Source organism: Gobio gobio, assembly GCF_949357685.1.
Source record: "Gobio gobio genome assembly, chromosome: 10".
Taxonomy (NCBI): domain Eukaryota; kingdom Metazoa; phylum Chordata; class Actinopteri; order Cypriniformes; family Gobionidae; genus Gobio; species Gobio gobio.
The window spans coordinates 11,511,500-11,538,918 of record NC_137116.1 but is presented as its reverse complement, the minus strand read 5'-3'; the positions used below and the strand labels follow the sequence as shown (position 1 = coordinate 11,538,918).

The 27,419-nt window shown below is 36.9% G+C and overlaps 2 protein-coding genes across 4 annotated transcripts in view; one reads left to right on the top strand and one right to left on the bottom strand.

Moving 5' to 3' along the window:
• Positions 1 to 10,756, top strand: part of sh3glb2a (SH3-domain GRB2-like endophilin B2a) — a 28,277-nt gene extending 17,521 nt beyond the window's left edge. Inside the window, exons 7-12 of one of the 3 annotated variants that reach the window (XM_079826252.1) lie at positions 1,725 to 1,748; positions 2,130 to 2,219; positions 3,958 to 4,058; positions 5,554 to 5,568; positions 5,657 to 5,867; positions 5,992 to 10,756. In XM_079826252.1, coding sequence (XP_079682378.1) covers positions 1,725 to 1,748; positions 2,130 to 2,219; positions 3,958 to 4,058; positions 5,554 to 5,568; positions 5,657 to 5,867; positions 5,992 to 6,099 — 549 coding nt within the window. In that variant the 3' untranslated portion in view covers positions 6,100 to 10,756. The remainder of the gene's footprint in view (positions 1 to 1,724; positions 1,749 to 2,129; positions 2,220 to 3,957; positions 4,059 to 5,553; positions 5,569 to 5,656; positions 5,868 to 5,991) is intronic. The other 2 variants (XM_079826253.1, XM_079826254.1) reach the window with 2 other exon arrangements.
• Positions 10,757 to 11,487: 731 nt separating this feature from the next.
• On the bottom strand, positions 11,488 to 25,758 carry prrt1b (proline rich transmembrane protein 1B). The gene is made up of 4 exons (XM_079827148.1): positions 25,646 to 25,758; positions 19,615 to 20,198; positions 12,316 to 12,444; positions 11,488 to 12,233 (listed from the first exon to the last, which is right to left on the bottom strand). The coding sequence occupies exons 1-4, from the start codon at positions 25,653 to 25,655 to the stop codon at positions 12,087 to 12,089; spliced, it is 870 nt and encodes a 289-aa protein (XP_079683274.1). The 5' UTR covers positions 25,656 to 25,758; the 3' UTR covers positions 11,488 to 12,086.
• Positions 25,759 to 27,419: the final 1,661 nt, after the last annotated feature.

Here is a 27,419-nt window from a genome sequence, read left to right as displayed (position 1 = left end):
AGGCGCGACACAAGTGTTTTTAACTACTTTCAGCCTGACGCAGTTCTCATTTTCATGTCCAGCGCCACCTTGTTTAAATATCAAATGCACTGGCACATCTGTTCGCCCATGGGCGTCTGGTCTGAAAACCAAGGGCCTGTACCATGATGGTGGTTTAACAAACTCAAGGTTACAGGATTAGTTTTGAGTTGACAAAACCAAACCAATCTATTCAGGCTTTGGTGGTCCCATGATGCTGATCATCAACTGTCTCTGTCAACTCAGGCTTTGATCCTGAGTTTAGGAGTTTAGCTGTGACATCAGTAGTGAACAGCCAATCACATGCTGTGGATCAGGGAAACTGAGATTCACTTCTCATGAGAGAAGCAGTGAGATTAATTTCTCTCTTCTAATTTAAACAAATTTACACAGCAAGAAGAAAAGAGCTGTCTATGGAAGAGGAAATCTTATACGTCAATGCAAGTAAAAGTTATTGTTTAGTTGATACATAGAGAAATTTAACATTTAAGCTCACATGTAGACGCATTATTTTTATAGCTTTATTTATTGATTTTAAAGCTTTTTTGTATGACCTTTATATAGACTATTTATATTAATTTTAACAAAGTGCCTGTTAATGATTGAAAATTATACATAATAATTGTAGGATATAGGATATAAGGATATAATAATTACATAAATGATATCTAAATCATTCAAAATTATTATTATAAATAACCATTGTTTAAAGCCAGATGCTTTAGTCTTCAAAAACCATTTGCTATGTAGTAACCTTTAATTTGGAGTAGAAAAAGGAGGAGTGACTTTATTGCATCAGAGGTGTGCTCACAGCTGATTGGTCCAATTTGAGTTTGAGATCTCTTATCCAGAACATAACCTGCCCTGGAGCAGGTTAGCCGTGGAGCATAAGTTACTATGGAGATGAACACGGCTAAAAGCCAAACCACTTTAATGGTACCTAAAACCCAGGATTGGCAAAAACTTAGCCTAAACATATCTGGCTAGCCAGCTAAAACGGCTTCATGGTACGGGCCCCAGGTGTGTTCAGGAGCATTGTTGGCGCGTTGTTATTGAAATCGACTGCGCCATTGACCAACAAAAACCTGCTCTAAAGTCAATAGTGCAGTGTTTTTTGTGTAATTTAAAGGGAGTGTTTGTAATATGAGCCTATAGGCGGGTACAACACACGCGCGTACACTCTGATTACTACACACACAGGGACACATAGCAGCACACACACATTTTTAAATATTAAAAAATAAAATAAATTCCTCTCTGGAGAAGCGTTCAGTCTTTCCGCTTGCTAATTCCGCCATGTAAATAGCGAATCCTATGAGCCGGGCACTCAGAACGTTTTTTCCATCGTTAAACTAGCAAAAGTGGGTTCGGACACGCCCTAAGTGCACCTGTGCCATGAGCTTCAGAACATGTGCTCAGATGGGTAAAATTGGGCCCACATTCATCATTAATCATTATCCTGGCATGCTATTGTCTAATTCTGTACATCCAGAGATTGTGATTATTTTGTAATTATTTTACCACAAATCTACATTGGTCTTCTTTATGTACAGTACGGTTAATGAGCAACGGCATATTCACCACTATAACCGAACTAATCACATATTCTTATGCACTCTTGTTGAACAGTTTTATTACATAGTATTTAATAGTTGGCCAGCATTCAGAATTATATTATCTGCATTTTTTTTCTTTCCTCTGATCAGCTCTGGCATGAGGAGCTTAATAAAGTAAGTGTGACATCACCATCTGTGTGTCTATATATATATATATATATATATATATTATTCGTCAGGTCATCATAGGTCATTTTGTCAATGCTTCTTGTGTGCATTTTTAGTTCCTTTGAATTTAATTTTGACTGAATTTCTTGATGAAATGTCAGGTCATATTTCAAAATAAGAAATTAAATATTATGCATAAAATACTTTAATATAAAATAAATATGTCGCACAAAGTTTTAATAGTGAAGGCTTTTAAAAAAAATTGCATTGTGAGAATTTTCATAGCCAAAAACATTTTGTAAATCACACATTTTTTATTATATTTTTGCTGTTTTTAACTAAACTAACTCTAACTTTTAACTCTCTCTCTCTCCTCGTCTCGTGCAGGCGGAGCATGAACTGCGTGTTGCTCAGACAGAGTTTGACAGACAGGCTGAGGTCACCAGACTGCTCGTGGAGGGCATCAGCAGCACACACGTGAGTCATGTTTTCACACACATGTTGCATTAACACACGATACACACACACATAGGGCAGAGTTTACAAGTCTGTTTATTATACGCGACTTTGTACTTATTTTTTCAAGAAGTCGCATATATTTGGCCAGTCACGGGTTGCGTTTATTTCTTGTTAGTGATCAGCACTCGTATGACAAAACACAGGAGCGCTTTATCCTGTGTGATGATGCTTCTCTGTCTGTGCACCATAGAATAAAGCACAGCTGAAATGATCACTCATCAACCAGATCTTATTTCTTTACTACTTTTCTTTAAACACAAAATTCGGCTCAGATGTAGTTGACGTGATTGTGAATGATTTTATGAGCTTCCATATATACTTTCCAATAGTCATCATGTCAATAATCAATAATAACAAAATAAATTGCATTACTTTTTCTGGGTTTTTCTCAGCAATGATGTAACATAACATGATCAAAATCTATTGTTTTCTATATTTAAAAGGTTTTCTATCAAATGAGACCATGCACTTGTATAAATATATATTTATATGTTGTTTTGTTTTGTAGAGTTATGACCCTTTACTTTTAAGTATGCCATTTAGGCATGAAATCATTAAAAATGCCTTCAGGGTGTTTTGTTCTGTTATTTTGTCAAAATTGACAAATTTCCATGATATAAAAGAAGCCAAAATATATATATTTTTAGAGATGCACCAATGTATCGGCCGATTTTTGATCAATTTACAACCATCGGCATATCGGCTATAGCATGAAAGGCCGATATAACAAACCGATGGTTTATTAATGAACTGCGTGAAGGCACTGAGCTGTGTAACGTCTGCTTCATAATCCAACATTATACAGTCCCTCCTGAAAAATGCGATTATGCGATCGCATAATTCAATGCATAATCAGCCAAAGTCCGCATATTCATGCGGGGGCCGCATTTTTTCAAATACGCCACACTTTCGCTGCATAAATTGCGATTTCCGCCCGCAAAACATGCAGGGATTGCATGATTTCATAATCCCCGCATTTTCGTTGCATATCATTTATTATCTATTGCTCTGCACTGATTGGTGCTCTCTGTAACCCCCACCCCCAAAACCAGGGATTAGAAGAGGGTCTTTTGGACTTGCTTTTCCAGAATGGTTTGTGTATTTGTGGCTTGTTTTTTTTTCAGAATGGCTCACTTGTTTCTCTAGCAAACCCTGGCAACACTGACCTAGGGTTGGAGAAAAAGAAAGAGAACTCAATTCAGCACATGTGAGCTGTTTTCTCTGCGCACACATCTGAAGCGTGGACACAAAGCACCTCTCATGTAGTGTGCAAATACTGAATTGAGTTCTCTTTTGCGCCTTCTTGCGCTTGAACAGACAAATACACACACAATTATGTCACAATATCATCGTAAACAGTAGGGAATCAATAACTGGAAATGGGAATCAGTAAGAATCAGATTCAAACGATACCCAAACCTACACACACCTGATCAGAAGTGTGTGTTTGAATAGTTTAACGGCACGTAAACAAGCCACTTTAAACGGATAACCCTCATTGCCAGGATTGACTTAAAGGCTTTCTATCGAAACTCAAAGAATATCAAAGCATGATGGTTTGATCATAGTTTAAAAGGCTTTGACAACAAGCTTAAATATCTATTATCCTAATGCAAACAAATGAAGTGCAGTCTGTGTTTGCACAGCATGCCGAGGGTTTTAAAGAGGTTTAATGATGTCTTTTGTGTCTGTGCAGGTGAATCATCTGCGCTGCCTGTGTGAGTTTGTGGAAGCGCAGACGGTCTATTACAACCAGTGCCACAAATACATGCAGGAGCTGCAGAGAGAGCTGGGCAGGTGGGCGTACCTCACATTTAATGCTGTTTAGCATGCGCACAATACAATTCGGGTCACTGAATAATTGTTCCCAACCTAAAAAATATAACATTAAATGTTAACACTTTATAATAAGGTCTCATTAGCTAACATGAGCAATACATTTCTTACTACAATTGTTCTTTGTTTATTCATGTTAGTTCACAGTGCATTAACTAATGTCAACAGATGCTGCTTTTGATTTGAAAATGTTAGTAAATGTTGAAATTAACATCATAGATTAATAATTGTTGTAGATGTATTGTTTATTATTAGTTCATGTTAAAGTGCCCCAATTATGTTTTTTCTTGGGCTGGACGATTCATCGAAAAGTAATCGAAACCGAAATTCAGAACCTCTAACCAATGTAATTTTCCCATGTTGGATATTCCGGTTTTAGTCAAGTGACTACACCCCGTCAGTCACATCAAGTGCAGTTTGCAGGCACACGGAAAGATTTATTAGCAGTTATCTTTGTTTATGCAATATGGATGCTCAGAATAACTATGGTAATTGCATGTTTTACACAGTTTATACAGGTAAGTTATAGGGGTGTAACGATATATCGTTAAACGATATATCACGATATAAAAATGCGCCGATATGTATCGTTGATGGAAACGATATGATTCGCGATATATAGTTGTTTTATCCAAGGTTCAACTTGCTGTAGTCGGCCTATTTATAAGGTATAATTCACCCAAACACAAATTTACAAATGTAGGCTACCACAAATGTAAACTGTCATCATGTACTCACCATCATGTCGTTTTTCGTTTAAAGGTGAACTATGTAGGATTTTTGCAGTAAAATATCCAGAAACCATTAGGCCAGTATTATATATTTTGTTCAGTTGAGTACTTAGAATATCCCAAATGTTTCCAACTATTTGTAAATCGTGAGAAATTGCTATTTTAAGCGAGGAACCAGGACGTGTGAGCTATGCGTGTGAGGGAGTCGTCTGTCGATTGCGTCATATCTGCGTCACCCTCGGTTTCCGGTTTTATTCAGTGAAACACTTTACTCTCACTGCAGTGTGAACAAGTGTCATAGCAGCCGCCGAGCGAACGTCATAACTTCCTTTTCAACACACTCAGATATATCTAATACGATAAACAGAGTTGCGTTACCTCACTCATAATTATTACATAAATATTAATTATAAATCATAAAATTATCTCAAAACACCAAAAAAGAAAATAAAAATATTATTGAACAAAAATATATTTAATTGATTTTACTCAAATCTTTTTTTATCTTAATCCCGCCCTCTGGGTCATTTTTGACCCGAAGGTCCTGAGTGTGACCCATAAATGAAGAACCCCAGAGGGTTAATAGTGAGAATTGGACCCTAAAATAAAGTGTTACCGAGATTAAAACTTTACAGTGGAAATATGACTTGGTGTACCTTCATTACATGATATTATAGACATTATTCTAAACCGCTGTTTTACTTTTCCCACCCATCTGCTGGCAGTTCCAGTGGAGACATGTGAGTTTTGAGTTTGTCGTCTTGTTAGTGTACACACGAGTCAGCAGAGCCCTCAATACGTCTCCTTCATCAATCTTCTCTCTTTCAGAAGATGCCCCGACTCATTGGAGGTGAATTCCCATGGTGTCGGCAGCCCCACAGACCCGTCCGCCGTCCTGCCACTGAACTCTCCATCTCCAGACACGGACGCTCTTCAGATTGAAGAAGTGCAGCCGCCCGCCAGCGGCACACGCAAGGCCAAAGTCCTGTATGCCTACGATGCTGGAGATTCCAGTGAGCTCTCACTGCAGGCTGATGAGGTGAAAAACAGACATATGGATATTGTTGCTTATTAGAAATCGCACAGCACTTCTGTTTACTTAAACATTTCATCAGTTCAGAGTCTTAATGTCTTTTTTCTCCATCCTCTGATTGGACGATCAGCTCATCACTGTGTACACAGTGCCTGGAATGGACTCTGATTGGCTGATTGGAGAGAGAGGAAACCAGAAGGGGAAGGTGCCTGTTACATATCTGGAGCTGTTGAGCTAAAGAGGCGAGAAACACACACTCTTCCATGTCCTCACACACAGTTTCCAGCTTCAACACCCAAACAGAATCACGGACGCTTGTGGGATCGACCCGAGTGTGGGTTTATTTACAGGAAAGCAAACTATTGTGTGTTTACATGCATGTCAGGGGCTTTGTTTCTGTTTGATTTTAATATTTAAGATGTGCACAATGTCTCTGACAGTTTTGACATGATTTTGGAGAAGCTCATGAATATTGCCAGACATTGAGTGGAAATCAGGGCATCACAGTAATATTATAATCCGCTCTTCTTTTTTAATACCGAACATCAAACCCTTATGAATTATTAAGTGATGTTAATACCAAAGCATTATAATTCACAGAACATATAATTCTTTTTACATTTCAGACTAACATTAAATCTCACAGATATTTGCCAGTGCAAAACTGATAATTCATTCACAAATGCCTGAAACGATCCCTCATGACGAGCACATGCATGTGTGTGCCTGTTTTCTGCACTAGAAACTGTCAGAATGTCTTTTCTGCCTTTAATACACAGTTAAAGATCTTCATTCAGGTTCTCCTGAAACTGACCACTGATATGAAATATTCACTTAATATTAAATGTTCATCAACACTGTCTAAGCACTAACATATTTGCACTGTTTAGTGAGTTAGATTAAACGCAGCCTTAACCGTGTCTCATACAGACAGATGTAATGCAACGAGCTCAGCCTTGATCACTGCAAACAACGTCAAACTAAATATTCCATGCACTGTCCAGAATATGAATGTTGATCTCCAGCCTTAAATTCTTCTTCGGCAAAACTTGTAATGCATGAGGAAGCTGACAGCGCACTAATAGCTGCTCAGAAAAGTGCCACTTAAGTATTTTTTAATCTCTTTTAATTAGACAAAATGTAAGGTATCTCCATTTTAAGGCCCAGTGTGACATGATTTACAGATATATGTGGAATTTTATTGTAATTATTATTGTTTTGAAAAGTGCTGTTGCCACATTCCATTGTTCTTTTAAGGGTGTGTTCACACTTGGCATGTTTGGTTTGATTCAAACGAACCCTGTTGCCGTTGCTCCATTAAGCCTTGTTTATACTTTCGCCTGACTGCGCGCGCTCCTCCCCAAACGGACGAGGCGTTTATACTCGACGCGCTCGCCGTTGTACTATTCTTTGAAACGACAGAGGGCGACTTGGTGTAATTATTCTATAAACATCAGGAAAAAGCGTCAAGAAGAAGTGGGCTAATGTACACAGGTGATGATTTATTTTAGTACTCTTCACCGAAAACCACACTACAAAAGAATCGTGTAAAACTCAGTATAAAAAACCTTGATATTACTTGTGACGAGAACAAAATATATGCACACATGTATACAACTAAATTAACAATCTCTTAAATATTTCCTAATTTCACTAAACATTTTCATTTTTTTTCATTAAACATGGATCTTTATTTAAAAGGGCTTATTTCTGCTTTTGTAGGCTCATGTTGTAAATATAAGCGCCTAATTTGTATGTGCAAACTGTGTGCCGGTGTGATGAGACGTCACGCTCGGCTAGATTCGCCTAGAACTCGTTCATCTTCGAATGCGGAGCCACGGGCGCTGTTACAAAAAATGCTCTGCACACTGGCAGGCGAAATGGGGTCTTGCGCACCCAACACGCACGACCGCCCACTCCACATTGACGTCATTTTTTGCCGCGCTCGTGCGGACGCGTCGAGTCTAAACAAGGCTTTAGCGTGTTTCATTTGAATTAGTGTGAACGCTGCCATCTGAACCAAACAAGCAAACCGAGACCGCTGAAAAGATGGGTCTCGCTCCGCTTCCAAACGAACCATGGTGTGGTTCTAGTGAAATATGAATGCAACACGGACCAAAGACGTGTAAATGAGCCAAAAACACGGCACAGGTGCACTTAGGGCGTGTCCGAATCCACTTTTGCTAGTTTAACGATAGAAAAACTGTCGCCAGGTGCATGGTCCAAAAGGGTTGTGCCTCGTCTCTTAAGGAGTCATGGGTGTGTTTTGGGCGTAACGTGCAATAAACCAATCAGAGTCTCATCTCCCTTTCCCTTTAAAAGCCAGTTGTGCTCGCACCATGCCGGATTCACTATTACATGCGAGCGGAAAGACTGAACGCTTTTCCAGAGAGGAATCCTTTTATTTTTAATATTTAAAAATGTGTGTGTGTGCTGCTGCACGTCCCTGTGTGTGTGTGTAATAAGCAGAGTGTACGCGTGTTGTGCACCGCCTATAGGCGCATATTACTAACACACCCTTTAAATAACACAAAAAATACAGCACTATTGACTTTAGAGCAGGTTTGTGTTGGTCAATGGCGCAGTTGTTTTCAGTTCCTCAAAATAACGTGTCAACAAACCGATTTTTCTTTTTTTTTTTCTTCACAAAAAGAGTACTTACTTTGAGGGCGTAGTATAAGTAGGCGAATTGGGACACAGCAATCTGAAACCACTTACGTCCCCACTATTTAGCAGGCAAAAAACAGTACTTGGCAAAAGATGTATGTCTGAAATCCCAGTACTCATAAAAGAGTCGGCAAAAAATATCCGGATGACCTACTTCCGGTGAGATTCTGAAGTGTGCAAATGGACACAATTATTGGCAATAACTCTTTTTCGCGAAAAAAACACCTCAAGCGAGAGTAAAAACTTTTTTTTTTTTGCGAAATTTGGTTTCCATCGCTCGTTTCTGATGCGATACTTCAAAATGCGCATGAAAACAGGGTGATGGGAACATACATACTTTTTTAGCAGTCGTGAAGTAGATCACTTACTCAAAATAAGTACCTACTCAAGAGAGTATGCGATTTTGGACGCCTTAGTTGCGTCTCCTCACAGCATATCTGTGTTTGTGTGTGTGTGTGACAGAGAGATTCCTGACGTTGTTTTGACTCCTTTACACATTTTATAAGCTCTTCACGAGTTCTCAGCTGGTCAAAATACCATCATATGTACAGGGTTTCCGCGGGGTCTTAAAAAGTCTAGAATTTCAAAATCTAAATTTTAGGCCTTAAAAAGTCTTAAATTCGCTGAAATATTGAGTTCTAGGTCTTCAATAATTTTAAACAGGTCTTAATGTTCCTACATCAATGTAACGCTACCTCTATTGCTCATTTTAATGCTCCTGCAGCGCTTTAGAGTGTGTGTGTGTGTGCGCGCGTGCGTGTGTGTGCGTGCACGTTTTTTTATTTTTTATTCTGGGGTGTTGTAGTTCTTTCTTTCGCTAGTCCAAAAATAATTCCCTGTGTTACGACTACAAATGAGACCAACATGCAGCTCATATTGCAGCCAATCAGCTTTCCTGTTATTGGAGTCTCTTTCAGATTGTACCACAGACTCATTAAACAGTTTTTATTCTTCTGTTAATAGTCCTCCATTTTTTCGTGTTTCTGCAATTACTAAACACAACAAAAAATCAACATGCATTTCTATCCTGCATTATTCGTAACCAAAAAAACAAGATTTATGTATTGTGTGTGTTCTACTGTCATGCGTGACTATTGTGCATCTAACATAATACATGGCAAATGTGGTATCTTAATTATGAAAATAATCATTTTTTGAAAAAATTCACATTTCTGGAAATTACCACCACAAATTCAGTAATTTTGATCTCAAAAATCACCAAAAATTTAGCGAAATCCTGGTGGGATTGAGCTATGAGGAAGTGCAAGTTTATCGATTTGTTCAATTTAAGTAATTTTGTGACTGCCTTTCCTTTTATAGGTCTTAAATTTAATTAATAACAGTCTTAAAAAGTCTTACATTTGACTTGGTGAAACCTGCAGAAACCCTGTATGTAGCTACGCACACACACAAGTGAGCACATTTAGCCCAGAACACAGCATTGTTTTGGATGTTTCATGCGAAATATGCACCATAAAAGCCGACCAATCAGGTTGTGAACGTATCCCTATGCCTTTAGGTTCAATGTTATACTGTCAATGTGAACACGGACCAGGACTGATTGTTTTTTTTTTTAGTCCAAGCGGACCGTACTTCAAGTGTGAACACACCCTGAGTCTCATCTACTGATTTAAATGAGTTTTGCTCTGTAATAGCAGCGCCGCATCTATAATGCATGAATTTGATCACCTCTCAAACTATTCTGACTGATGTAATTCTAATCATGACACTATTATGTTTATTTATATAGTGTTGATTCAAACCGTACTTGATTGATTTATGCCATCATGAACCCACTGACTGCACAGCCTGTTTTATATGACGCCTGTTGATGTATTTATTTCAAATTCATTTCAGACCTTTCTTGATTTAGAGTTTGGCTTCATAACTTTCTTCCTGCTTATTTATTTATTTTAGTGCCAAAATGCAGCAAAACGTTATTTAGATATTGTGACGTTCTTTAGATTTGTGCAGTATTTATTGTATTGATGTTTTATTCTTTTATTTTTATTGTAAATCATTGTGGTTTATGTATAATAGCATAAACAGAATTCATGAACCCATATAAGCCAAGAAGGTCGTCTGCAATGGCGCCCTCTCTTGGTCACTTCCTGTTTTTCCAGCTCTCTTTTGCTCTTCGTTGTGTTTAATGCGGGCTCTCCAAACCATGCTGAGAGAATCAGGCTTAATAATGTAATAAAAGTCATTTTATTGATATTTATATCTCGTTCAAAGTCTTCACTGATCATTTAAACACATAAATAGCTTTTTTTTATTGGGAATAAATTCAATACATTTCACACAATAGCGCTTATTACAAATATTTAGATGACCACTGTACACCTAATTCAGTTTGTTAGCAGTTATAGATGATGGTAGTCTTCATGTAATAAAGTCAACAAAGGCACAAGGTTTATTACCGGTGACAGGAAGTCCCGATTCTAGGAAGAAATGACATAATCTTTAAGAGCTTTCAATGTAAATACAAACTCTATCAATGATTTCCTCCTGAAATATGCTACAATATTGTACGCTTTGATACCATGAAGTCAGGGGTGAATCTGACTTTAGTATTTAAATCTTTTTTACAGGCTTTGTGCAGTTATTATGAGAGTGAGTTTTAATGACTTGATTATTACTATTTACCCTGGTCATAAGTCGCATGCCAGGGTATATTTGTGGCAATAGCCAACAATACATTGTATGGGTCAAAATGATCAATTTTTCTTCCAAAAATCATTAGGATATTAAGTAAAGATCATGTTCCATGAAGGTATTTGGTGAATTTCCTACTGTAAATATATCAAAAATGTATTATTAGTAGTAATATGCATTGCTAAGGACTTAATTTGGACAACTTTAAAGGAGTTTTTCTCAATATGTAGATTTTTTTGCACCCTCAGATTCCAGATTTTCAAATAGTCGTATCTCGGCCAAATATAACAAACCATACATCAATGGAAAGCTTATTTATTCAGCTTCAGATGATGCATAAATCTCAATTTCAATTGACACTTATGACTGGTTTTGTGGTGCAGGGTCACATTTTAGAATGAGAAGTGCCACATTTAAACATCTCCATGCTGTAATGCTAGTTTCTTCTCAAGCGTTACACTACCGTTCAAAAGCTTGGGAGCAGGATTATTATTATTTTTAAATAAATTCATACTTTTAGTCAGCAAGAATGCATCAAAAAAAGTGACGTTTATAATGTAGCAAACATTTCTATTTCAAATAAATTCGGTTCTTTTGAACTTGAAGAGAAGCCTGAAAAATAAAATGCACGTTTTCAACAAAAATATGAAGCTAATCATCATATCAGAATGATTTGTGAAGGATCATGTGACACTGAAGATTGGAGTAATGATGATGAAATTTCAGCTTTGATCACTGGATATATATTACATCTTACAATATATTCACTTAGAAAACAGTTCCTTTAAATTGTAATCATATTTCACAGTTTTTACTGTATTTTTGATCACATAAAACAATCTTACCAACTCCAAACTTTTGAACGGTAGTGTACGTAATAACTGTTTTCTCTGTAAGTGGTTTCTACACACAGAACAATATCACTATATAAATAATCCAGCCCACAAAAACAAATATCCCGAACATCAAACTGAACATGACAAGCAGACGGGCCTTCTGGGACGTTTTCTCCGCTTCACGGATATCACCCCTGGTCAACGCTGCACGCGTCTGCAGAGAGGTCAGAGGTCAGGATTAATGAATATCATTTGTGTTTGCATCTGTACTCATGCATTGTCTTTCAGGCGCTCACCTCGTACGAGTACATCACCGCGACGAGGCCGCTCATGAGACAGCAGAAGATGGTCACCAGCAGGGACTCAACCAGGTAGTCTTTGGGTAGGGGCGGCTGCTCCTCTCCCATCGGTGGCCCGTTCATGTACTGAAATCAAGAGTTAGACGTTTAGATCCAAACAGCAGGACAAGGTAATGACTACAGCTGAAGCTCCAGACCTACAATGCAATCTTTAGTCATTTGGTTGATACTTTTGATCTAAAGTGACTCATGGTTTACTTATAGCCAAGAATAACCTGAATTTAAAGATTTTGTTAAACCTCCTTAGCTCTGGGACCATTTTCGGGGATTTGGCCTTCCCAAATTAAAAAGCTTCCCATACCCACATACCCACAGTGGTCTCTAAATACACCATTTTGGTGTCATTTTACAGGAAACCCTTTGAAATTACATAAAACACTGCTAAAAGTGATAAACATTTAAGTTGTCTGAACTGTAATAACCCTCCCAAAAAATGTTTTTGGTTATAAATTATTTTTTAAAGTGTATATCTCAGTGTGCTCTAGCACCCAGCAGACAGTTTTGGCTGTTTCCACTAGCAAATACTGGAAAAAAAAAATGTTTTGAATTTTTTTTGTCTGTATCATGTTGTATGCAAAATTTATACAAATAGATCTGAAGGGAGGAATATGATTTTTTTTTTTTGTAATGTAATTTCCGCCTACCCAAATCTCTCCAATATACAAGTCTCCTCATATACAGTGGTATAAATGCAATATCCCAGTGTCACAAAATATTTTTTTCCAGTGTATGCTGACATATGCTGGAAACAGCCCAAATTGTCTGCAGGGTGCTAGAGCACACAGGGCCTGAGATATACACTTTCAAAAATGAATTTATAACCAAAAAATCAAAAAGCGCCTCTTTTTTGGGGGGTTTATCACAGCTCAGGCAACATATACTACCTAAATGTTTATCACTTTTGCTTTTTTGTTTGTTAACTTCAAAGGGTTTCCTGTAAAATTGCATTAAATGAGTCAAGTCACCTTTATTAATGTAACGCTTTTCAGGGGTGCCACTAAGGGGGGGAAAGTTAGGACGATTCTAAGGGCCCCCGCACTTTTGGGGCCCCCAGAGACTGGTTTTATTAGTAGTAACAGTACAAGTAGTAATGTAATAGAAATTATAAATGAGTAATCTACCAAAGAGTTACAAATATAACAAAATTATGTCTTATTTCTGCATTTCCGGAAAAATCCAGCAAAACGCTCCACTCATGAACCGCTTAAGCTCATGGGTAAAACAACATTTGCTCAAATCCCACTCCAACATGAATTTCTTTGTACTGTAGGCTACTATACTTGTTGTAGGCATTAAGAAAAGGTATAAAAAGTTAAAGGTGTAAAGTTATTTTTATGTCTATCTATGTTGATTATGAAAAGTGAACAGCATGAGTGAGAAAGGACACATCATAAGATGCGCAATGCCAGGAGAGTGGGAATGAGTCAGACATTATTTTGACAACTTCATTATGTTTTGTTTTGTAGAAAGCCTTTCTTTAAAGTAAATGTTGTATAAATTGTATCTAAATTTTAATAAATGTTTCATCAGCCAATTGGGGCATTCTGGGTTGAGCAAGCGGAGCTTATTGGTCAGTATTAATAAATTGCAGACAAAGATTTTGGATAGCTAGGTTGGTGTGGTATGGGCCCCAACATCATATTCTTTCATAGGGCCCAAAATTGCTAGCAGCGCCCCTGACGCTTTTTACAATGCAGATTGTTTCAAAGCAGCTTCACATTGTGTAAACCGGAAAATAATTGGTCCTAGACTGTGGAATGGATTACCCCATTATATCCGACAGTGCTCCAGTCTTAGGGAGTTTAAAAGACAGTTAAAATCATATTTTTTTGCTTTGGCGTTCGATCATACATGAGTGTGTGCTAGTGGTGTTTATATGCTTTTTTTTATTTTATTTTATTTTTTATTTTATATTTTTATGGTGGTGTAATGAAACTGAATTTGAATGTGATTGTATAATTATGTAGTATTGGCCCTTGTACAGCACTGTGGTCAACTTCTGTTGTATTAGTATGTGCTTTATAAATAAATTGAACATTGAACATTGAACATAATGCAACAGAATTTGATCCGGCTGTTAAGCCGCTCTATAGAAAACAGTGATGTCATCCAGCTCAATTATCATATAGTGTCAATGTCAATGCGGGCAGATCAGTGATATAGTTGAATATTTAGTGTCCCCAACTAAGCAAGCCAAAAGCGACAGAGGCGACTGTATGCGGTCCACTGTATTTATACTGTGTATTTAGAGGCCACTGTATGCGGGTATGGGAAGCTTTTCAATTTGGGTAGGCCAAATCCAGGCGGAAATGGTCACAGAGTAATTTAGTGTAAATAAGTTACTTTGTGTAAAAAAAAATGCCAGGAAGTAGACATTCTAAGCTTTCAGATGGTACCACATATGAGGTCAGAGCTCCTCCACAGACATTTAAAATGTAAATATGTACTTGTTTACGTCATTTCGGTTCCTTATCAGGGTCCTTGGAGTTTAAGAAGTTAAAGAGACAATGGTAACACTTTACAATAAGTCCATTAGTGCTTTGACTAACAAAACATTTGTTACAGTAATTTATTAATCTCTAATAAAAAACAACCGCTTATTATTAAAATGGCATTAACAGATACATGTTTGATTTTTAATAATTTATTAGTAAATGTTGAAATTAACATTAACTAAGATTAATAGATGCTTTAGATTAGATTAGTTCATGTTAACTAATGGAACCTTACTGTAAAATGTTACCTAGACATTGATAAAAGATGGTTTTACTTCACAATTCACAAAGAGAGATGCACTTTCTCAGCCAATCCAGCTGATTTTCTTAATGAAAGAAAAAAAAATCTCCCGACTAATGCTGTAAACTATACAGGGAACCCTCTCATTTGGTACATTACTGTATTTTTATGTTTATTTTCAGATATAATAATTACACTCAAATAAAAACTGAAATATTTGTAGGCAGTTTTCATAAACACAGTCATGGCAAGTTGGTTCAAATATGCATATATAGTTAACAGTAAATAACTCCTCTTTATGGCTTAATAATGAATTGTGAGTGAACATTGGATAACTTTCCTGAGATAAATGCAACGTTAAGTGACAAATTGTTTCAAAGACAAAGTCTTTCTTTAGTTGAAACACTGATTGAGCGAGTACATGAGATATGATGCATTTCATTGTTATACTGTACCTTTCGATGTTCATGCATGTTTTTGTGCTATAACTTGTATTAAAGTGGAAGAAAAGATTTATCACGTCTAAGAGTGTCAAAATGCCAATTATTGTTTGAATTTCATATAATTGACAGAATTTGAAAGATGAGGCTTTGTTTCTTATCTGAAGTAACAAAAGCTCTTAGCGATTTATTGGATGGGAGGCATTACAAATCATGTTTGTGTAGGGAAAACCGCAGATCTGGCAACCCTGGCTTGGAACTATGGGTGATTCATACACTCTAACAAAAATGCTGGGTTGTTTCAACCCAAATGTGAGTAAAATATGGACAAACTCTGCGTTTCGGTAAAAAACATTTTTTATTAAAATTTTAACCCAACTGTTAGGTTTGTCCATATTGGGTTAAAAAACAGCGTTTTTTTTTCTCGAGTGTAGGGTCAAATAGAGCCTGCTTAAATGTCTCTGTCAATGTGTTATTGTCACGTTTACTTCGAAAGCCCTAAATTCAACACTAGAGAGATTTTCAGTTGCAGTCTGACACGTTTTTTCACCCTGTTTTGACTGACAGGATATAATCGGCCCTGATCATCGGCTGTTTTAGACAGTCAGACTATGGCTGAAAGTGAAAATAATGACTTTTATCAGCGCCGCATCCCTCATGTTTTGAGGGCTATTATAAGCGTGAAATGGACATCCTTATATTGTGTTTTCTGTCTGTTGGATAGTTACCTGGGTTTGGGACTGTGGTTGAATTCAGAATAGCACACTACACTATTTATGACTTTAAAATCTATATAGTATGCTATTCTGAATGAAGTCTGTGTGTTGTTGTGGTGCCGTCAACCAATATGTTGTTGAATTTGGAATAGCATACTAGCATACTGCTTTTATCATTTATGTGATAACGATATGACAGAAATATAGCACTGATCAAGTAGGCATTTTAAGGGCTGTCTCAATCGCAAAATCCTTCCAGTGGCCTGAAATGCTCGCTCACTAAAAGTCCCACAATGTACTGTGAAAACCATGAAAAAATGGTTTATAAATCCCTTCCAGGGTTTCAAAAATAATACCTATGGGTAGAATTATTATAATGAATTAAAACCATTTAAAAATATTTGAAACGCTTAATAAAATAAAATATTAAAAAATATATTTTGGCAGCATTTCTCATTTTGAGTAGTTTAGGTTTAGGAAGAAGTACTAAAATGTTGATATATTTCTAAAAAAAAATGACAAAAACACAACAAAATTACTTAAACTTTGTCTAAAATGAAAACTTTAAATTTAAAGAAAACATCAACAAAAACGAATTATGCTAAAAAACACCGCCTTCACTCAAAAAAAAAACTATTTAGGCATAAATGTAAAATTTACGCATGTAAAATTTCCATTAATTTGGACAACGTTTTAGCATAAACTGTTAAACATAATGTGGTGTATTTGTCAGCCAAACATAAATGAAACGGGTCAGATTTCTGTAATAGTAGTAATAAACTAAATGTGTTTTAAATACACAATAAGCAAGTTTATACATTTATCATCAATTTGTTTCAATCTCATACAACATTTTCAAGCTTTATTAACTGAATAAATGTAATACCTTCCACAATGAACATCTGAGATGTTTTAATAAATGCATTTTGAAAATATGATTTAAAACAAACAAATAGATGCTAATAGTTAATATGCATTGCATATTTGCATCACATACAGTTTGTTAAAACCTTTCCAAATGCATGGGAATTTTATATAAAATTCAAATATATAAATCTTAAATTTAGGCCTAAATATTTGGGGCACATGACTAGAGCTTCAAAAACTTGTTTCTGTATGAGACTTTGAGTTAATCAGCATCACATGTAGGACTTTATGGCCCGGTTTCACAGACAGGGCTTAGATTAAACCAGGCCTTCGTTCAATTAGGACATTTAAGTAGCTTTTATAAACGTGCCTTAGAATAAAATGCATGTTGAGACAAAACGCTGACATATGTGTGATCCTGGACCACAAAACCAGCCATAAGGGTTTGAAATCGAGATGGATACATGAATAAATAAGCTTTCCATTTGTTATATTTGGCCGAGATCTGAAAATCTGGAATCTGAGGGTGCAAAATAATCGAAATATTGAGAAAATCTCCTTTAAAGTTGTCCAAATGAAATCTTTAGCAATGCATATTACTACTAATAATACACCTTTGATATATTTACGGTAGGAAATTCACCAAATATCTTCATGGAACATGATCTTTACTTAATATCCTAATGATTTTTGGCGTAAAATGGATGATTTTGACTCATACAATGTATTGTTGGCTATTGCCACAAATATACCCGTGAGACCCATGACTGGTTTTGTGCTCCAGGGTCACATTTTAAGATCTCTCGGTGCAAGTTGCTTTCAGTTAAAACAGCTCAAACATGCATTTGATTCTGGAACTAGCTTAACCCTCTGGTGCTCTTCCGTCATTTCTGACTGGAAAAGTTTTGAAATGTTAAAAATCAGCTTAATTGGAATGATATGAAACTTGGTGACTTTTCTTGCATTAGGCATGTAAACTCACAAAAAAATTGGGGTCATGATTCGAGCATGCAAATTGGTCGTTAAAAAAAAAAAAAGCATTCATTGTCTTCAGTCATAAATGACCGACCATAGGACATGAATGGGAAATTAGCAAAAACACAAAAATTCACAGAATATTTGTGTGTACAATCTACAAATCGGGCACAATGCTGAAAAAAGTACACAGCAGTAAAGGGGTGACACTCTAAAACATCAACAGTGTGATATTGACACATCCACTCTAACACACATGCACACACGCACACTTATACACACACACACACACACACACACACCTATGAAAAACTGAGCCTATGAACCACATTTTTAAATTTTTTTTTAATCACAGCTTCATCGGAAACAATATGAAACTTGGTGACTTTTCTAGTATTATGTATGTAAACACAAAAAAAATTGAGGGCATGATTCGAGCATGCTAAGTGGTCATAAAAAAAATACTCCCACTTGTGCTCTTGGGTCAAAAATGACCCCCATAGGAAATTAATGGGAAATCTGCAAAAACACAAATTCACAGAATTTGTGTGTGTACAATCTACAAATCGGCCACAATGCTGAAAAAAGTACACAGCAGTAAAGGGGTGACACTCGAAGACATCAACAGTGTGATTGACACATCCACTCTCACACACACACACACACTTATACACAAATACACACCTATGAAAAACTGAACCTATGAACCACATTTGGAATTTTTTTAAAACACTGCTTCATCAGAATATGAAACTTGGTGACTTTTAGGTAAGCATCTAGCATTACGTATGTAAATGCACAAAAAAATTGAGGGCATAATTCGAGCATGCTAAGTGGTCTTAAAAAAAAAAATACTCCCACTTGTGCTCTTCGGTCAAAAATGACCCCCATAGGAAATGAATGGGAAATCTGCAAAAACACAAATTCACAGAAAAAAAATCTATATTTCTAACAAAAAAAAGATCCAAAACTTTATAATAAATAGTCTTTGAGATTTTTTAAATATATATTCAAATCCATCAAAAAGAAAATCATTAAATGTGTTGAAAACCGAACTAGGGAATTCTCAAGCCTCTCCAGAGACCTCTAGTGATTACACCCATGGTTGCATAATTTCTTAAATAATTCCAAAAGAGGGCACTAATCTGCCTTCAAAAAAAAGTATTTTGAAGGCCTAGTCTCTATTTTAACCTGAAATACTGCAATCATTTTTTTTTTTTTTTTTTTTTTTAAGTGTATAATTTTCAATGGCAAAAATAGACCATAATTATTGCATAAATATTAAAAAATACCATCAAATCATCTAAAAAATAAATAAATAATATTATTGAAGAATAAATTGCATTGGTTTTACTGGGGTGGAGGAAGTTACATTTTTTAGGTGTCCGGTCACTTATGACCGGGAAGACAACCAATGTAACCCCTAAACGAAGAGCACCAGAGGGTTAAGCCTTGTCTGTGAAACCAGGGGTGTGAGTTTGGAGATGAAACCATGATCTTACTATAGTGTAGGACGGGTAGGTGGACGGCGGGAGGAAGGGGGGCTGGTAGAAAGCCGGCGGATTGGCTCCCGGTTGACAGGCGATGACGGGCTGGTTGGGGTAATGCATCATCGGTGAGGGGGACTTGAAGTAGGCCGTTTTAGGATCCGATGGGCTGTATGGAGGTGGATTCATTGAGATGCTGGAGATTGGACCGTCACCTCCAGGAGGCCCCGGGACTCCCTCCATGGTCCCCCTCTCCAGTGTGTACGCGGGGTGGAGCGTGTGTGTGCTGTCCGTGTCGAACGCTGGGTTCAGGGTCCGGTTGCTGTCCGTCTCGTACGCCAGGTGGGCCGTTTGGTTGCTGTCGCTGTCGTACGCGGGATGGGCCGTTTGGATGCTGTCTCCGTCGGTCACTCGGTGGCCCGTCTGGATGCTGTCCGTGTCGTTTGTTGGGCCGGCGGTGAGGATGCTGACCGTGTCGTATGCTGGGACGCTGGGTAAGATCGGGGGCTCTCTCTGTGCAGATGGATCGGGAGTTTCTTGGAGGCCAGGAGGTCTTGGATGAAGCCGTTGTGGATCTTCGGGGAAGTTCGGAGGAGTGGCTGATGAACGGAAGAGACCAATGGAAGGTTAAAATACACTAATGTTCAAAAGTTCGGGGTCAGTTATGTTTTTGAAAGAAGTCTCTTAGGCTCATCAAGGCTGCATTGAACAGTAAATACTGTAGTACCAACTTGACTGTAAAACTATTTTAATGTTATCAGGACAAACTTTTAAGGATTTATTTATGGATCTAGAAAATCTTTTACAGTTTTTAGCACAAGTACATTTAAAGAAAAATGTGTCCTCATTCTGTACATGTACTTATTTTTGTTTGTTTGTTCTTTTAAATGTTTGTTTTATATTGTAATTATGAAATTATGCTGCTAAATATTTAATCTGTATCTGCCAACTTAAATAATACTACTCGAGGCTGCATTTATTCGATCAAAAATACAGAAAAAACAGTGAAATATTATTACAATTTAAAATAATGGGCTTCTATTTCAATATACTTTAATATGTAATTTATTCCTGTGATCAAAGCTGTATTTTCAGCATCATTACCCCAGTCTTCAGTGTCACATGATCCTTCAGAAATCATTCTGATATGATGATTTATTATCAATGTTGGAAACGGTTGTGTTGCTTTATATTTTTTTGGGAACCTGTGATGCTTTTTTCAGGATTCACTGATGAATAAAAGTTTTAAAAACGAACAGCATTTATGCTAAATAGAATGTTTTATGTTTTTGTAATATTTATTAATTTCAGAAATGCCTTTCTGTCTTTGTGCCTTTGCTAAATTAAAAGTATTTAACCCCCCCCCCCCTTTATTTTATATATCTTACTTACCCCCAACTTTTGAATGTTAGTGTATCATGATTTCATAAAAAAATATATAAAAAAGCAGCTAAAACTGTTTCAACGTTGATGATGATAAGAAATTATATCACAATGATTTCTGAAGTATCATGTGACACTGAAGACTGGAATAATGATGATAAATGCAGCTTTGATCACAGGAATAAATTACATTTTTACTATATATTCAAATAGAAAACAGTTCTTTTAATTTGTAATAATATTTCTCAATATTACTGTTTTTTCCCTGTTTTTTTTAATCAAATAAATGCAGGCATGATGAGCACGAGACTTATTTCAAAACAGTAAAAATAGTCATGTTTCCAAACTTTTGACCGGTACTGTATATTCCTCATTGTTAGGTAATGTGTTCTAACTGCTAATGCAGTAACTAATGTAAACAAATAAGACATTTCTGATTATTATCAATGTTGAAAACAGATAAATGTTATTTTTCAGGATTCTTTGTTGAATAGAGTTTCAAAAGATCAGCATTTATGTAAAATTATAATGTAACAAAATATTTCTAAGCGCACAGTTCTCCACACCACAAACTGACGCACATCTTAACAACTAACACACACACTCTCCCCTCCATCTCTCCCCTCTCTGAGGCAGAAGTCTCTAAACTCATCCTGTCCAATCACCTCACTACCTGTCTGCTTGATCCTATCCCCACTCGCCTCCTTCATGCCATTCCTTCTTCAGTTACTCCTGCACTCACTCACATTATCAACACCTCTCTTCACACCGGGACCTTTCCCACAGCATTTAAGCAGGCTCGGGTAACCCCACTGCTTAAAGGGTCACTTCAGTGATTTAGCATTAAGCTTTGTATCAGTAGAAACCCGGTGGTATATTCGAATTACGGTACTTTTCCCCCCTCATATCCCCCTGAGACGAGATAATTATGCATCTGATTTCTGGAAAAAATCCTCCGATGACGCAAATACCGTCATTTTGCGTCATCGGAGGATTTTTGGCCAAAGGCTAGAGACTACAGGAGCTAGTTCCGCATGTTTTCAACCCGCCCACAGGGGAGAGATCTCACTCACAGAATGTAAATGCGCTCGGTTCGGGCATTCATAACAGGGCGGTGGGAGTAAAGTGAGTGTTTCAACTTTTCAATGAATTCCTATGAAAGTTAAGCTTCCATATGCGATCTGATTACGCGCCAGACTGGACACGCGCCGAGAATGTCAGCCGTCTTTCATCCACATGAGACAAAAATACATTTTCTGTCTTTTCTCAGTCTAGAAGGCACCAAATTCAAAAATATATTTTCACATTTCTACTACATAAATGACACAGTTTAAATACACATTCATCTTCCCAGCACTGAAGTGCCCCTTTTAAGAAACCCTCTCTAAATCCAGCACTTTTAGAAAACTACAGACCGGTATTTCTCCTTCGTTTCATTGCAAAGACACTTGAGCGCGTTGTGTTCAACAAAAGCCCCATTTCCACCGAAATTACCCGGAACAATTTGTCCCAGGAACTATTTTTTCCCCCAGACCTGTTGTCACAGTCTAAAGTACCGTGAAGATTAGTCCGGTGACGTAGGACTGCGCGCGACTTTCCAGAGCCCACTGGATTTCGTCCTCTGCAGATACACTTAAGAAAGCCTGAACCTCTTTGTCGGTCCATCGGCCGTATTTTTTAAACCCCATTGTTGATTCGAATAGCAAACGACTCTTAGGGCATTTTATACATTCGGTTAGTTTTGGTTTGGTTTCACATTGCAATTATGCGACTAAAGAAATTTACATGACACACTTGCGTCCACTCGTCATCATCTGTGTGGGCGGCATCTGGACATTGATTGGTTTGTAAACGGACGTGCGTCTGATGTCAGCGTCTTTGAAGAGTGAATGAACGGACGGACGCATATCGTTGCCACTGTTGAACAGTGCGCATTGCTTGATTATTTTCTTTTCATTACGTTTAAAAGTGGACATTTCAAGCTTTATATACACATATTTCTCATTTTTGTGAGACAAGTATCTACTGAGCTTCGGTTTATTTGAGACGCGCTCCAGTTCATGTGCAAAGCATGTGATCGCTCCCGCGATTATTGTCTGCTATAGACTATTTGCTTCTTATTTATAAAATCCAGGCAATTATCTGATTAAACGTTGATTAAAATTAAAATACAATTTATACGAAACGAAATTCACATTAAAGAAAGGCTTTCTAAGCAAAATCATACAATTTCTTTCAAAATCATTTCTGACCTTCTGTCTTCTGACACATTGCGCATCTTTTCACTTTTCATAATCAATGTAGCCTAGATAAAATTTAAAAACTTAGGTACTGCGTTAAGAAAACTGCTTTACAAACCCAGTGAGCAAGATAAAGGGACTCACTAGAAATATACAAACGTATACAATTCTGGAAAGTAGCCAGAAACATTTAGAAATGAAGCAGAATATTCTGTAGACTTTATCCATTTTCTGGGGACCCCCTAGGACCTTCTGGAGGACCCCTGGGGGTCCCTGGACCCCAGTTTGAAAACCCCTATGCTAAATGATTCAATGTAAATTATGAATTCCATCTTTTCACTTTTCATAATCAATGTAGCCTAGATAAAATTTAAAAATAACATTATAATATTTAAACATAAACAGGAACTTCCTGCAATTGGTCTGAAAGTCCGAACCATACAGAAAATGCTTTCACACTAGAAACGAACCAAACCTTTGTTCAGTTTGATCTGGATTGAGACTACCTCTTTTTGTCGGACCAAATTTCATCTGTTTGGTCCGGACCGTGGTATGGGGGAGGTTTCACACCTGTAATTTTGATTCGGACCAAACTGAAAAGTCCTAAAATCCGGACCAAACAAGGTAGGTGTGAAAACGCCCTTACTGCACTGCACTGCAACAGACTTTTAGGTTGAAATAAAATGCTGCGTGAGCCCAACCAATCAACAGGCCCAAGTTCCACCCCCAAAAGTTCCTGAACTTTGAAAAAGTACTACCTCGCGAGCAGGGCCATTTTGAGGGGGAAATCTTTACCTGGAACTTCATTTAGACTCTGGTTCCTGTGTTCGAAACACACCGAGTACCAGCCCAAAGTCCCTAGTTCCTGGGGAACGTTCCTGTGGTGGAAACGCGGCTATAGAGAGTTGAGCCGCGTTTCCACCGCGGCCCCATACTCAACTGCCATTGCCTCATCTGCGTTCGAGGGGAGGGGCTTACCGATAGGTCAATTCGAGTAGCCATTTTCAAAAAACATTTTCAGCAGCACCTGACCAATTAAGACTAGCACTTAACTATTCTATTTATTTTTAAGTTTGTTTATTATAAAAATACAAATAAAAATAAAGTGTGTGTACTGCGCTAGATTAACTGAGACGTGTTACAGCACTTGCAGCTCTTGTTTGTCTAATTGCTTCTATTGCTCTCCTCATTTGTAAGTCACCTTGGATAAAAGCGTCTGCTAAATCAGGGGTTTTCAAACTTTATGATGCCAGGGACCCCCAAATACGACAAATATTTTATGATGGACCCCCATCCTAAATTCCATCTATGTTTATGAAAAAAACATTTAAACTTTTTGATAAATTGTGTGACATTATAAACCTGAAGAAGAACATTTTTCAATTAAAAATGATTTGTATAAGCAACTTTCACAATAAATGTATGTAAGCAACTTGCGTACTGCGTTAAGAAAACTGCTTTACAAACCCAGTGAGCAAGATAAAGGGACTCACTAGAAAGATACAAACGTATACAATTCTGGAAAGTAGCCTATGTATACGGCAAGAAATGAGAGAAACATTTAGAAATTAAATAGAATATTCAGGTAGACTTTATCCATTTTCTGGGGACCCTCAGGACCTTCTGGAGGACCCCAGTTTGAAAACCCCTGTGCTAAATGATTCAATGTAAATTATGAATTCCTTTACTGTGACTTTTAATCTCATTTAATGCATCCTTGATGAATCTTACTGACCCCGAATTTTAGTTAAATTCTGACTCAACAAAACTATAAGCATGCATAAAAAGTTTTCTTTCGAAAACACACACATCTTGTTATTGTTGTCTTTTTGTTTAGGTGCCGCCACACATCACATGTAATATTCCACCGGAGAGATATTTGAAGCCTCAGTCTTGGCCCTGCAGGACACTCGGCTCGAGGAGAAACCTTCAGCACATGAATTATTGAGTCCTGATATACAAGCCTCTGATATAAACCCTCAGAAATGCACATGGTTGACCGTGATCAGGTGAGGCGATGAGCTCTGGTGACCCACATGAAGAGCTCTTTCATTCAGATGCTGCTTGTTCTCGCTGGTTAGTTAGTTAATGCACTGTGAGCGATCATTAATTATAAGCAGTTTTATGAAGTTAATAAATGCTGTAATACTGCGGTGCTCATTGTTTGCATTAATTAATTATGGTAAAGTTTTACCCAACATTTAGCTCGTCTGTAATATATATTTCATAATAGTTTGACCTGCTCACACAAAAGCAGATCTCTTATCAAAACTCTTGCTTTCCTTTTAGTCCGTGTGTTTTATAAACAGAAGGATTTACACAACCACGCTCTCGGACGCTTTCCAGCCTCCCCAGAGTTCTGATGTGACGATGAACAGAAGTTTCGGACTGAAAGCATAAATGATAAAGGCTGGGGATTTTACCTGTGTCCATCAGCGACGCTCAGAGCTCATCAGGAAGCAGAATTCTCCTGTGGGAAATATCCAGCGGGAGTGTGTTGATGTTCAGGTGAGATGGCTTGTGTGATCTCTCTCTCTCTCTCTCTCTCTCTCTCTCTGAACAGTATCATGTTTGTTTAATAATTGACGTCTGGTGCCGTGTGTGTGTGCACGTGTGTTTATGAGTGTCCCTCTGAGGATACCTGCACTGTGTTGGTCTGTTATTATAAACATGTGTCATGCATAAAATGATGTAATAATAAATATAAATAATAATGTTTTCATTTTATATAGAGCTCTGGTCAAAAGTTGAAATTAGTATCTTAATCTCACCAAGGCTGCATTTATTTGATCTGAAATTCAGTAACATCTGTAATATTGTGAAATATGTTTTAGAAAATTTAAAAAACTGTTTTCTAAATGAATATATTGTAAAGTGTAATTAATTTCTGTAATCAAAGCTGAATTTTCAGCATCATTACTCCAGTCTTCAGTGTCACATGATCCTTCAGAAATCATTCTGATATGATGATTTGATGCTCAAGAAACATTTATGATTATTATCAATATTGAAAACAGTTGTGCTGCTTAAAATCAAATGAACAGCATTTATTATAAATAGAAATTTTTGTAATATTTATTCATATCAGAAATTTATTTTTGGATTAATTAATGTGCCTTTGCTAAATATAATTTTGTGCACTCTTTTTTTTTTTTTTAAATCTTACCCCCAACTTTTGAATGCTAGTGTATCATGATTTCAAAAATTCTAAAATAAAGGAAAGAATACGCAGCTTAAACTGTTTTCAACATTGATGGTAATAAGAAATTATCTTTTTTTGAAGGATCATGTGACACTGAAGACTGGAGTAATGATGCTGAAAATTCAGCTTTGATCACAGAAATAAAATATATTTTGATATTATATTCAAATAGAAAACCATTATTGTAAATTATAATAATATTTCACTGTTTTTACTGTATTTTTGATCCTTGGTGAGATTAAGAGACTTACTTTTCAAAAACATTAAACCTTAATCTTTCCAAACTTTTGACCAGTAGTGTCTATATATACACACATGCATGTATACATAAAATAAGAACTTGATATTTCTCATCAATATCAGACCGCATTTATCAATATCCATTAACTCCAAGTTAATGGATACTGATAAATGCGATCTGATGCGGTCTGATATTGACAAGAAATATCAAGTTCCTACTTCCAAGTAATATCAAAATATAAAAGCAAAAAAAGGAACTTGATATAAAAAATATCAAGTTCCTACCGCATTTAACATTTAACTCTGAGTTAATAGATACTGATAAATGCGGTCTGAGTGATATTGACAAGAAATATCAAGTTCCTACATTGTGTCTCTTGCTTTACATCCAAACACCCACAAGAGCAGTTTGTGCTGTGACTAGCAGTCACCACTAGAGGGCGCAAATTATCTGACAGCTTCATGTTGCCTAGACTGGCTACAATTATGACTTTGGAATGGCGATTTGCTATTTAAGGGTCACTTGTTATTCAAGTCTTAGTTCATCCCTGCAGGATGTCTATTATACTCACACAATTAGGGAATAAATTGATATGCGCACACATAAAGTCTGTGTAATACTGATGAATGCATGCTCGCTCTTTTATAATACTGTGCGCTTGACTTGTGATCTTCTCCTACATTGTTGCAGATCTGTTGGGGATGTTACCTGCTGTATGAAGAGACTCGTGCAACAGGTAAACAAACTATTCATA